Source organism: Dipodomys ordii, unplaced genomic scaffold (assembly GCF_000151885.1).
Source record: "Dipodomys ordii isolate 6190 unplaced genomic scaffold, Dord_2.0 Scaffold3, whole genome shotgun sequence".
NCBI classification, from domain to species: Eukaryota; Metazoa; Chordata; class Mammalia; order Rodentia; family Heteromyidae; genus Dipodomys; species Dipodomys ordii.
The window spans coordinates 15,853,931-15,868,275 of record NW_012267219.1 but is presented as its reverse complement, the minus strand read 5'-3'; the positions used below and the strand labels follow the sequence as shown (position 1 = coordinate 15,868,275).

General features: G+C 36.8%; 1 protein-coding gene across 1 annotated transcript in view; it reads right to left on the bottom strand.

The window, feature by feature from the left end:
* Positions 1-14,345, bottom strand: part of Zdhhc17 (zinc finger, DHHC-type containing 17) — a 76,949-nt gene that overhangs the window by 4,741 nt on the left and 57,863 nt on the right. The window contains exons 9-15 of the mRNA XM_013022022.1: positions 13,941-14,083; positions 11,995-12,095; positions 7,551-7,675; positions 6,694-6,756; positions 3,407-3,500; positions 2,334-2,417; positions 792-949 (exon numbers count right to left, since the gene is read on the bottom strand). Of these exons, the coding sequence (XP_012877476.1) occupies positions 792-949; positions 2,334-2,417; positions 3,407-3,500; positions 6,694-6,756; positions 7,551-7,675; positions 11,995-12,095; positions 13,941-14,083 (768 nt within the window). The remainder of the gene's footprint in view (positions 1-791; positions 950-2,333; positions 2,418-3,406; positions 3,501-6,693; positions 6,757-7,550; positions 7,676-11,994; positions 12,096-13,940; positions 14,084-14,345) is intronic.

Here is a 14,345-nt window from a genome sequence, read left to right as displayed (position 1 = left end):
AGCACTTGTCTTGCATGCCTGAGGCCCTGGGTTCGATTCCTCAGCACCACATAAGCAAAAAGAAAAAAGCCGGAAATGGCACCGTGGCTCAAATGGTAGAGCGCTAGCCTTGAGCTGAAGAGCTGAGGGACAGCGCCCAGGCCCAGAGTTCAGGCCCCACGTCTGGATCCAAAAAAATAAAAAAAAACAAAAAAATGAAAACAAAATCCTTAGTTTGTAAGCTCTGTGAGTAAGTAATGATATATAACATAAAGTGAACATGAAATGGTTATCATCATTCTAAGCGTACACATGTTCAACTGCATGTATCTAAATTGGGAATAACAAAATTTTCTGCTGAAAGCAGTACCAAGTCAGAAATTCGTAATACAAGAGAAAGGTGGAAAAGAGGGAGGTAAAAAGGAAACAAAAGAAGTTTTTTCCTGTCGATTGTGGGGCCTGAACTCAGTACCTGGGCTCTGTCCTTCAGTTCTGCAGCTCAAGGCCAGTGCTCTACCACTTGAGCCACAGCACCACTTCCAGTTTTCTGGTGGTTAATTGGAGGTAAGAGTCTCAGGGACTTTCCTGCCCAGGCTGGCTTTGAACTGCGATCCTCTGATCTCAGCCTCCTGAGTAGCTAGGATTATAGGTGTAAGCTACCAGCACCCGGCAGAAAAATAATTTTTTGAAAATAAAATTAATCCTTAAAAAGCCAGAGAAGTTAAGAGAGAATTACCTTACTGTCTTTTAGGCAGGGAAAGAATTTTTAAAGGATTTTAAGCACTGAAGAAACAAAATGCACTTACACATACCTGGTACATCTGACACATGAGTAACACAGCCACCCACATGAAATGAAAAACACTATTCAGAAACATCCAAAACATCCATGGTGAACAAGTAGCAATCTGAGTAATATATGTCCAAAATCCATCCTTGGTGTAGGTGGTCTCACAATGAAGTCCCCAATCTAAAGTCAGAAGACAGGTGATTGAGATTCACTCTATAATCATCCAACTACCTCAGGTAGACATCTGAACTGGTACCACTTAGCACAATCTAACAATCTATATTTAACTGATAACACATAAGAACAAATGTTTTTATGTCCTTGAATAATCTTAATACTTATTAGCAAAAAATACAACACAGAAATAATAAAAGCAGCAATCTTAAAAAATGTACTACATGTTAAAATTAACTATTTTCTATGATATCAAATCTACATAATACTTAAGAAGAGTCAAAGAGAAAGTGAAAATGTTTTGGAGGATCTAGAACAGGATCACTTCAGGTGGAATTTTTCTGACACAAAACTTGCACCTTAACCGGGCACCAGTGGTTCATACCTGTAATCCTAACTACTCAGGAGGCTGAGATCTGAGGATTGTGGTTTGAAGGCAACCGGGGCAGGAAATTCCATGAGACTCTTCTCTAATAAAATACTCAAAAAAAGCCAGAAGTGGCACTGTAGCTCAAGTAGTAGAGTGCTTGCCACAAGCAAAAGCAGCTCAGGGACAGCACTTAGGCCCAAAGTTCAAGCCCCAGGACTGGCAAAACAAACAAAACTCCCTGTTCTTTGAGAACTGCTACCAAAAGAATTGCTTTTATTGGCTTTTTATTGCTTTCCTCTCTCATATGTTGTGCCAAAATATTTTAGTGGGTAGGAGGACTAAGAATCCTTCTAAGACTTATTTTTAAGCCAGGATGTAGTACATCTGTACTTTGAAGTCCAGCTTGGGTTTTCAATGCAAAACCCCATTTTCCCATAAGACACTAAACTCATTATCAAGAGTAACAACTTAAGAAGGTAACTTCTAAGAATAAGGTAATAATTAAATCATGCTTTTCAGAACATCTTATGTACTGTACAAACTTAGTTTTATTTTTTCAAATATTTGGTAAAAAAGAAGAACTAACACCATCTCTGTGTCTACATATTACTAGAGTCATGCAAGCATGTGTAGTGAAATGTTGGTGTATTTTACCCAGGAGCTTTTCAAAGCCTACTAAACCAACAAAAGATGTATATACACTAAGAAGTGTTTATACTATATGTTAAATATAATTAATCTATTTTATTTTTCTTATTCCTCAGGTGCCCCAAACCATATATACATAGATCTCTCTATGTATGGTCCTAAGGGCTTCTATTTTGGGCATAGATGCTATCCCTGAGCTTTTGTGCTCAAGGCTTGCACTCTACCATTTGAGCTACAGCTCTACTTCTGACCTTTTTTGTGCAAACCATTTATTTTGTTAAAGACTTTTATCATTCCATTAATTTGTTAATCTAGTTAAGTATAACCTGAGTATGCAAACATTTAAGAAGCCAAAAAACTAATTGTACTCACAAGAAATACAACCATAAATCATCCAGCAGATCATAAAAAGCAAGAAGAATAGGTAGCCCATAAAGTATCTATGGTTGCCTGCACCTAAAGAACACAGAAGCAATTTTTTTTTCAGCTAAGAAAAAACAACTGGTAATACACCTTTGAGGGGTACGCTATAAAGGTGTAATACAATTTAGATAATAATGTACATTATTACTTAAAAACTGGTTTTCAGAAAATAAATATTTTAATAAGTCCTAAAATAAAAATGCTTATAATTATACACAAAGATGTGATGACTGCAATGATGTTTGTTCCAAAGGTAAGAGTCCCCAAGAATCTGATTAACAGTCTTGACTTTAAATCCAAGTCTTTTTTTTTTTGAGGAACAGATTCAAAATAATCTTATCTTATAATAATACTTCTTTATAACCAGCTCTTCAGAGGCTTCTCTCCTACAGTCAAAGCTTTCATAATGCTTCCCTTCTATGGCCTCAACCAATTTCCTAGGCCATCTTGCAGATAACTTCACCATCTCTTCAGATTACAATGAAGCATGATTATTCTTGAACATGGAAGTGCACAGAATTCTTAACTTTCATTCCTCTGTCATTTCAAGTATTATCACCTTACTTACTGTAGTTTTATGTAAAACAAGAAGCCTCTTTATCAGATATGTGTCATTGTTACCCAGAAGAGAAGACAGAACAAAGGCACCAGAGAGAATGGTAACAAAACATCTCTCTCTCTCTCTCTCTCTCTCTGCCTGTCCTGGGGGTTCAATTCAGGGCCTGGACACTGTCCCTGAGCTTCTTTTGCTCAAGGCTAGCATTCTACCACTTGAGCCACAGCACCACTTCTGGCTTTTTCTGTTTATGTGGCACTGAGGAATTAAACCCAGGGCTAGGCAAGCACTCTACCACTAAGACACATTCCCAGTCCCAATCAATCTCTTTTAGACACCGATTTTTAACTTTTTTCTCTCCCAAGTGAGTTGCTGTTTTAGGCCAAAGAGGGGGCATAAATATAAACTTTTAACTACTAACTCACATTAACTTAAATGAACAATATACTTAGAAATTACTACTTACCTACACAGTTACCCACCCATGGGCAATGGTGATCAAATTTTGCTATGCAACGGTTGCACACACCACAGTGTTTGGACCTCACTGGTTTCCGAATCTGTTAGAAGGGTGGTAAGGACATTTTTACCTTCTCAAAATATAATTATGAAAAAATAAAGTATGTTTTTAACTAGTTTATTGTTTCAAAAAGCAACAAAATAAAAAATTTACTATTATTTTAATGTAAGAACAACTACTACAACACACTTTAAAAAGATACTAACGACCAATCTGATAATTTAATTATCTCTCTCAAACCTCTGAATAAAAAACTAGTAATATTCTGAAAGCTCATTAGTGACCATGTTACTGGTTGTCCCTACAAAGTAAAACTGTTCCTTAGTTTTAAAAAAAGACTAGTGAGTGAAAGCACCTTTTAAAATTTAAAGTCATTATTAATAAAATTGCCTTCTTATATTTAGTCCTATATGTGTACACTGATTTCTCCTTAAGTGATTCCTGAGATTTTAAAGTTCATCATGTTCCCTTCTCAGAATTGAGTCACTGATTTTACAATGAAAAGAAGAAATGTAAAATCCCTTACTCAGCTCCACAGGCAACAAAAATTGTCTTTTTAGAGTGTCTTGGGATGATTTTTACCCTCTGTGCAAAATCAGACAAGAAAATACAAAACTCATTGGTGATTTTCAGAGTTGCAGTTCCAATGCTAACTATATGACAAGACCTAGAGTTTTTACCCCAAGATAGGAGTAAATTTTTTCTAACATCCTCCACCAATTAAGTACATTGGTGTTTCAATAAAAGCAGTGCCATTTCCTATCACTCAGTATAAGGTTATACCCTATAATGAGGTAACAGGAAAAGGCTCAGGTAGACAATGTAGTTTTTTTTTCTACCAGCACATTTTTTTTTTATTGTGAAAATACCATACAGAGGGGTTACAATTACATGGGTAAGACAACGAGTACATTTCTTATCAAGCATGGTTGCCTCCTCCTTTGTTTCCCCTTCCTATTCCTTCTCATACCCTCCCCACCCCCCCTTACACTATCCCCCCCCCAAGGTTGTAAAGTTCGTTTTTCAACATAACGACTTGAACATCCCATTTTTGCAATGGGTCCTACTGTATCCCTATTTAAACGATTTGATTTTTTTCCCCTTCCCCTCCAAAAATAGTTCTTATACCTAAAAAAACCCTGTGGATCAAAAGAAAAGATGAGCGGTTGTTCATCATCACTGATTTGAGATTAATTTATTTACGAGAGAACTTTCAACCTCATCTATATTTTCCCTTTGGGAAACACTAACAAAAATGTGACTAAGAGACTAACTGGTAAAGAAGTGACTTAAATGTCTGATTATTGAACATAATAGTATTCTTAGTTCACTAACATTCAATGCATTTTTAGAAAGTGATCAATATATTTCTTAGGGATTAGTTTTATCAATGTTGAAGGATACCCATACAGTGACAACTACCTCCTAGATTTAAATCATTTTATAGCAGAGAATATGCTCTTTACAAGACATAAGCTATCCCAAAGAATATGACTTTGCTTAAAATATATAATAAAAGATTTCTGTTATGAAGACAAAATGTCTTGAACTTGTCAGCAGATAAATATTTAATAATAAAACCGCTTCTTTAGCTGGGCACCAGTGGCTCACACCTATAATCCTAACTACTTAGGAAGCTGAGATGTGAGGATTGCAGTTCAAAGTCAATCTGGGAAAAAAGTGTGTGAGACTCTTATCTCCAATTAACCAGCAAAAAGACTCAAGTGAAGCTGTGGCTCTAAGATAGCACCCATGTCCTGAGTTCAAGCACTAGTATCAGCCAGAACAACAACAATTCCCACTGCATAATGTCTCATCATATGTGATGAGTATTTCCATAGAAAAGTAGTGTATCAAGCATGTAAATTATTCATTGTAAAGCACACACACACACACACAAAACCTTATAAACAAATTCCTGAAAACAAAACTGAATCTAGTAATACCCTAAAAGTATACCGAAAGTTTATTTAGAGCACTCAATATCTGAACTGATCAAAGAACCATAAATGTAACCACCTAATCTAGGAAATTAGGGTTCCGTTGCCAAAAACTATTCCATAGTTTTCAACTAAGTCAACCACTTTATTATTAACCAACACTAAAGTATTAATTACTTGTGATGTATAAAGTACATATATGATCTGGGGATATTCACATATGATTTAAGGATATTTCAATGGCAAAAAGTGATTTAATGCCAGATGTCAGTGACTCATGCCTGTAATCCTAGCTATTCAGGAGACTAAGATCTGTAGATTGTGGTTCGAAGCCAGCTTAGGCAGCAAAGTCCATGAGAGTCATCTCTAATTAAACAACAGAAAACTGGAAGTGGCTCTGTGGCTCAATGTGGTAGAGTGCTAGCCTTGAGTGAAAAAGTTCAAGGATAGTGCCCAGGCCCTGAATTCATGCCCCAAATTCACACCCCAGGACAGGCAAAAACAAAACAAACATACAAAAAAAAAAAAAACACCCAATAACAAAAAACACATTAAAGCACTGTAACAATCACATATAAGAAAAAATACTCTTTCTATTAGTTTGAACTTATAGGGATATTGATACAAATGGGCTCTAAGAATGAAGATAATCATTTAAAAGCATTAAAAAGCATCACTGCAATAATCTGTTATTTCCCCCAAATACTATACAAAATTAAGTAAAAGAGAAAAGTACTGCTTGATAAAAAATTGATGTCTACAACAAAATAAAGTGTCACTATTACTAAAATGGACTATAAAACAAACGTTACTCCACTTCATACTATTTTGACTATATATGACCTATTAAAGATGACCGCTTTTAGAATCAATGACAAAATAATGTTCAGTTACACAAATAGTACTGAAATAGAACTTGTTGGAAAGCTATCTTGTCTGAAAAGTGATCTAATAAATTTTCAATGTTTTAAATTTAAAAATTCTTAAAATGTAGTTCAGAAAATAATATTTTAAATTATAAGTATTTCATCACTGATTTTTAAGCTTATTGAGTTACATTTTAAGAGACTAGAAAGAGAATGAATATGAATGAAAAGTAGTACTGAATGAATGTCAGGTCTACTAAAAGAAGCAGGTACACTGGAAAGGAGAAATCCTCTGTCTTTCCTCTTGTACCATGGGCTAACATATTTTGGAGGAGAAGGGTATAAAGAAACTTTCCTTGCTCCTCACATCCTGTGTATTAAACAACTGTCAGGAGGAAAGAGAGGAAAACAGAAAAGACAATATTACCAAGCAGGTACTGCAGAATATACTGAGGTCCAGACTTCCCGTCTCTGCAAGTTCAACTATTGTCTGTGAATTAAAAGAATATATATTATTTTATTCAAAACTGAGTATGTTCACCAACTCTTATGCCATCACTACAAATCACAAATGATGCTCATCTTTACATTCCCTGAACTTTCAACTCAAAAAAAATCTTTTAATTAAAATTTTATTACAATATGAGTACAGTCAGAGCAGCAAATTCAAGTAGCTCAGAAGAAAAAGAGGTTAGAGCATAAGAATTTGCTACTGCCCATTTATTCTGGACAAAATTTGTTTAGTCTTTAGATTCTGGTCAGAAAACAGCTTTTAAAATAACATAACATGCTTTCAGTTCAATTCTCTATAAAGCATATTTTATGAATCTAGTTTCAAGCATATGGGTTATAGAAAACATATCCTGGATCATACATAGAAATATTATATTTACTGGGATGGGATTTCTGAGCTATTAATCAGTTTGGTGGCCAGTTTTAACAGTTATTCAACAATCATTTATTGATTGCACAGTATTTACTCGACTTAGAGATTTTTTTTACAAAGATAACAGCATTTGCCTAAGTATTCAATCTCTGTATTCAATCTCTAGCAGTGAAGAAAAAAAAATACATTTGTCTCTCAAAGCAATCACAATAGGCTTCAAAGAAATATAAACATAAAATATCATGAAAATGTAAGACAGGTATTTCAAAAGCCCAAAGGGTGAGCAAATTAACTATGCATAGCATAATCTTAATTTGATATGGAACTTCTTTATATTGTAAAAAAAAGACTCTTAACTATGTATTCTACATATCTGCTTTAGATACGATAAACTGTACCTTTTTCTTTTGTTCTTCTGTAGCTTTAATAATCCCTGGATCTGATTTCCAAGATTTTCCAAAATTGTAGAAAAGTGCAACACTATTAGCAAGGAACGGAAGATGAATAGATAAAAAGTTGAGATGTACTTAAAGTTAAGGAATCTAAAGAAGCAATGATGAGTTATTATATAATTTTAGTTCATAAGATTTTACCACAAAACATTTGTTACAACATTACAAATTTTATCAGGCACCTGTGGCTCATGCCTATAATCCTAGCTACTCAGGAGGCTGAGATCTGAGGATTGAAGTTCATAGCCAAAATGAACAGGAAAGTCTATTAGACTCTTAGATAAAACTCAATTTGATTTTCAAAGCCATCATAAATAACATGCATTTATAACACTATTTACATGTCAGGTATGTGCTGAGGTCTTGAGCTCAAGAACTCGAAACAGTACTACTACTATCTCTACTTTAGAAAACAAGTGTAAAGTAGCGTACTTTAATACTATATTTTTATTTGAAAGATAGAACAAACAAAATGTATCTAATGTATTAAAAAATAAAATACACATCAATGTATTTTAAAGGCACAAATATATGAATTGGGTAATTTAAGTAAGATTTGACTCTTTCCTTCCTTCAAAATTTAACTTTTATTCTTAATTGTCCAGCTTGGAAACTTGCATATTGTATGTTATCTCCAAACCAAACCAAATCAAAAAAAAAAGGAGAACATTCAAGCTATACTATGTAATTATTTTTTCAAACATTTTCTTTTCTATTTTTGGTTGGTCCTGGAGCTTGAACTCTGGGCCTGCGCCTGGGCGCTGTCCCTCAGCTCTTCAGCTCAAGGCTAGCACTCTACCACTTGAGCCACAGTGCCATTTCCGGTTTTCTGAATGGTTTATTGTAGATAAGAGTCTCACAGACTTCCCTGCCCGGGATGGCTTTGAACTGTGCTCTTCAGATCTCAGCCTCCTGAGTATCTAGGATTACAGGCATGAGCCACTATTCATTTTTTGTAATTTGCTACTTTTCCAGTCTTACTCCACTTATATTTAACAGATTATAAATACAAGAGGGGATTTTTTTTGTTTTTTGTGCCAATCCTGGGGCTTGAACTTATGGCTTAGGTGCTGTCTCTATGCCTCTTCTACCACTTAGGCCACAGCTCCACTTTCAACTTTTTTGAACACTTCCCTGGAGAAGTCTCACAGAATTTCCTACCCTGGCTGGCTTCAAACTGCAATCCTCAAATCTCTGCCTCCTGACAGGTATTTCAAACATGAGCCACCAGCCTGCAGCTAAATACAGTAAGTTTTAGATTATTTGGGGATATGAATCTGAGGTCTTTTCCTTTAATATAAACTGAATGTCCAATTTAGCAAATACGTCTAGCACACTAAGTCATTTCAGAAGTCAATGAATTTCCAAATTTAAAATAGATGAGGTAATGAAAAATAAGCAATCTGTTTTATTCATATTATATGTATGTGTTTGGTAAGACATAACACAAAGAACTATTTTAAAAGTGCAAAGAACTGTGCTTTTTAAAAATAATCACTTACTTAAAAATATGAGAACTTGGAAGGGGAAACGGGAGGAGGCAACAATGCTTGATAAGAAATGCACACATGCCCTCCCTTCTCTTTCCCAGCTCTCTCTGCTCTTTTCTAGCTCTTTTTCAGCTCTTTCCTTCTCCTTCCCAGCTCTCTTTTCTAGCTCTTTTCTCTCTTCTAGCTCTCTTTCTCTCTCTCTTTCCCACCTCCTTCTCAGTTCTCTCTTTCCCAGCTCTCTCAGCTCTCTTTCCCAGGCCTTTCCCTATGAAGATGGCCTGGTGCCAGCCAGAAGGATGAATAAACCTACCCCTTACCTGAATACCACGTGCGTGGTGATGTTCTTACTCGGCTACCTCTTTAAAAACCTAACATAAAGGTGCCGTGACTTGGATAAAGGGCTTAAAGTCAGGATAGGTGGGATTCCTCTCTGGTTTTTTTCCTCTTTTTTCTTTTTTGTTTGTTTTTCCCTTTTTGCTCTGAGGAATACCCACAGTTCTGACAGCCTTTTAGGAACCCATCTGTCTGCTGCTGACACAGCGCATCGATACCATTGCTGCCTTCACATCCACATCCACACCACTTCTCTACTCTGGTGGGTGAAACTACTCTCTACGGCTCTCTGTTGCTCAGTCTCTGTCCAGACGTGGTGCCACGACAAAGAGCTACTACGGCCTTTAGCTGAAAGGCCGGTCACCTCTGAAGCTGAGGACACTTGGCTTTGGGGGCTTGGCCATGGGGGAAGTCAGGACGCCGCTTCTGCCTGGTCAGCTCTCCTTCACTCACCAGACTGACTCTCCTACACATTTAATGGGGTACTGTGAGTGACGCCCGTGCGGTGAAGCCCCTTTGAAATGCTTCCTGCGCTCCCTGGAAAGCCAGAGCACCCTAAGACTCCATCTCTCAACTAACCTGCAAAGAGCCAGGCTGAAAGCATGGATCAAGACTCTTATCTCGAACCTGCAAACTCTGAAAGTGGTACTATAACGCAAAGTGGTTCAGTGCTGGCCTTGAGCAGAAGTGCTCAGGGACAGTGCCCAGGCCTTGAGTTCAATCCTCCTTGAATACCTACTGGGACAAGCCATTCCAGCAACGAGCACCTAGACTCAGCCAGTCTGGGGAACAAGGGAACATGGACAGGAATAAGAGGAGATGATGTCACATCAGCTACTTTGTGCCTGCCCTTTCTAAATTAACCAGAGCCGGGAGGTCAGTAGAAGCCTGCCCATCCAATGTCCATACCTGTCTACCTATTAACAATAGGAATTTATATTCTTGCCTTTGTCACCTGACTTCTCTACTTAGTCGCCAGATTTCAGAAGTAGCTAGGGACATTTCTACCAACATTTTCAGCCCCAAGTCCTTCCTCTTGCCATTTATTTGCTCTCTAGTATTTTTACCAGCCCCTCAATGCTCATGAGGCTTCTCTAGACCTCATCTAAGGATTCACACCACCAAGGGACAGCTGCTGCTCACTGCCTTCTCTGGAAGGGGACCAGATTCCAGCCTTTTACCCTTATTGTCGACACCCCTTGTCAGCAGGAAGTAGCCAGAGAGAATCAGTGCCCTATTTCATGATTATTAAAAGGCTGGAATGTAAGGTCTGCTCGTGGATGGCGAGCAGACTCCACCCTCCTCGCAGCAAAGTCTCCACCCAGTACCTGCATTACCTAGGCAACTGGCACACCTGGAAGAGGTCACATCTGCATCTGCTGAGGTCACATCTGAATTTGATGTGGCCACACCTTTCTCTGCCCATACCCTAGATAAGGCCTAGCCCAGGCCCAGACGCCCTCTCCCTTCTCTTTTCTAGCTCTCTCTCTGCTCTTTTCTAGCTCCTTCTCAGCTCTTTCCTTCTCTTTCCCAGCTCTCTCTGCTCTTTTCTAGCTCTTTCTCAGCTCTTTCCTTCCTCTTTCCCAGCTCTCTTCTCTTTCCTAGCTCTCTCTTTCCTACCTTTCCCAGATGCTCTCTTTTCTAGCTCTTTTCTCTCTTTTCTAGCTCTCTTTCTCTCTCTCTTTCCCACCTCTTTCCCAGCTCTTTCCCAGGCCTTTCCCCACCTCGTGGAGGGCCAAGATGGCCTGGTGCCAGCCAGAACGATGAATAAACCTACTCCTTACCTGAAAAAGAAAAGAAAGAAAGAAAGAAAGAAAGAAAGAAAGAAAGGAAGGAAGGAAGGAAGGAAGGTACTCATTATCTTGCCCATGTAATTGTAACCCCTCTGTACGGTATTTTCACAATAAAAAAATTAAAAATAATATGAGAACTCCAAGTATGGCTATGATTTCTCAACTAGAGTCTAAAAGAAAATTAAACTGCTTTCAACTAAAACACAAAGCGACTTAATAAAAAGCACATTATACTGTCAATTTGATGGCATTAGCGAATTCTTAAAGTTATGTTATTACAATCTTTTAGTGAAGCACGAGATGAAGTCTCTAGAGATTACATCTGAAGTGGATCTGTGGCTCAAGTGGTAGGCAACAGTCTTGAGTGGAAAATGCTAAGAGGAAAAAGTTAAGTGTCCAGCCTTCAGTTCAAGCTCTAATACCAGCCCCTGTCCCCACCAACACCCACCCCCCACCCGCCAAAAAAAAAGAACATTACATACCATCTGCCAAAGTAAAATAAATTGTGGTATTAGGAAAATCCACAGAAAACAAGTTTGATATTGAAACATAAAAAAAAATCAGCTTGACAGAATATTTCAAAACATGTTAAAAATTAGAAATGGTTCAATCTCAGCTTTACCAGAGTATAGCTATGTAGCTTTACACTATTTCCCTTCAATAAAATGGAGGCAATAATACTAACTTAAAAAATGTGAATAAACTATTATTGACAATGTGATTAAGTAATAAACAAAATTTGTTTTAAATATATTCATTATAACCAAAGGATATCATTCCAAAACCAAAAGAACCATGTCACATACATCCAGAATTTGGTTGCCAAATATATCCCAAGGGGCAATGCACTATGCATTGAATGATCAAAAAAAGACCTGTAAAACACAAATTTTTATCAAATATGAGCCCTATATTTCACTGAATACTTCATTAAAATTATACAAACTCTGTAGAAAGCATTAGCCTAACAAAAATACAAGATTCTGAAATTACTTTTAATTTACTAAGAATTAAAACTAAGCAGGGCACTGTGACTCACACTTGTAATTCTAACTTCTTGAAAGGCTAAGATTGGAAGGGCTATGGTTCAAAGCAAACCTAGGCAGAAAAATTTGTTAAGGCTCCTTCTCAAATGAAAACTAGACACAGTGACACAATTCTGTTATCCTAGCTTGACGATGTGAAAAACTGACAGTGCACGCACACGCACGCACACACACACACACACGCACCCCGGCAAGCACACACACACACACGCACACACACACACACACACACACACACACAATCACTAGACACCCTGGCTCAGCAAGTACAGGCTGGAGTCTAAATCTCAGTACTGCATACATACTACATGTACATATCCATGTACTGGTTCATGTTCAAGATTTCAGTGTATTCCAATTTCCTTAAGCCAATAATTCATTTAAAGTATATAGCAACATAATCATCTACCATATTATTCAAGGATGTACCATATTTCGACAAGTAAGTATAAAATAATGCTCAACTTTTTCTCTGTTTCATCACTTCTTTTAACCTACAGGAATTTAGTTAAGGTTAGTTAGGCACATCTTTCCAAAAGAATGAATTGTCTGCTTTAGTAGAACTTCATGTTTACATTACTTAGAACTTAGGAAGAAGTATTAACAACTGTTATTAAACATAAATAGAATCATTGTTGATGCAGATTTAATAGTCTTGGTGAATTTCGATTCAGAATGTTAAGAGTGCCTGGAGTTAAGACATCTAGTATTTCCCTGTCCTATACGAATCATTTTGTATGTGTATGTCTTCTAAAAATGGTGGAATATACTGGCTGAAAATAAGATACTAAAGGAATAGAAATTAATCTGGAAGTTCTGGATAAGAGTCACCTTCCTAGGTTTACTGAATGGGGAAACTTTCAGAGCTTTGGGACCTATGGACAAGCAGAAAAGAAAATGATCATAATGTTTAAAGAAAAGGAAGTATTCTTGCTTCCTAACTATGCTTACTAATAATATCAAATCTTGTCTTTGGGGCTGGGAAGGTGGCTCAGTGGTAGAGCGCTTGCCTTGCATGCATGAGGCCCTGGGTTCGATTCCTCAGCACCACATAAGCAAAAAGAAAAAAAGCCGGAAGTGACGTTGTGGCTCAAGTGGTAGAGCGCTAGCCTTGAGCTGAAGAGCTGAGGGACAGTGCCCAGGCCCAGAATTCAGGCCCCACGACCGGACCTCCCCTCCCCCACCCAAAAAATCTTGTCTTTGCTTTCTGCTTATGACCAAAGTTAATATTATACCTATGGAAAAATGAGCTCAAATATCATAATTACCTAGAAGTAAATAGTATGTATATCAAATTTACAGTTCAATAAGCTCAAGTTTACTTCTACTGAAATGTTTTAAATATTTCTAAAACTGTATTTTAGCTTTAAAATTATATAACAGACTTTTGTCATTAGACCTTCAGAATCATGTGATAACAATGGAAAAAATTTTAAAGATTTCACACAAAACGTACTTATAACCCAATTTATGAAATGGTAGTCCCACTGTATACCTTAATAAAAATAAAACTACTTTTTAATTTTAAATTTTAAGCGAAGTTAAATTTTAAGCAAAAATTTAAATATTCATGCTACATAATTTTCTAAGCATATAAAACATAACTTTTACATAGCAGCATAATTATATTCTTTCAAGTATAGTTAAAAATATAGTTAAAAACAACACACTTACTTTGAAAGAAATTGTACTGTAGCCCAAACGCCACCATACATTAGCCCTTTAATGAGCCAAGAATCAATATTTAGGTCTGCTATAAACCCAACCAGCCAAATAACTAGGAAAGGAGTTCCTAGCATTACTTTCTGCCGGAATTCCTGTACAGAAACAAACAATTAGAAAGCTTTTGTATGTTTCAAGTAACCTTAATCTGAATCATGGCTATCTTTGTGAAAGCATGCAACTGAGGGTAAAACTAATTCATTTATGCCTTTTGTGCAGATACTATTCAATACGTTGGGTCTCTGGAGGTATATTAAACACTTCAAAAGGACTTTGTTATGATTGTAAAAAAAAATGAGAAGTTATGAGTTGGGTCTAGAAAGTCATATACAGAAGATAGCAGTACCCCATGCAAAC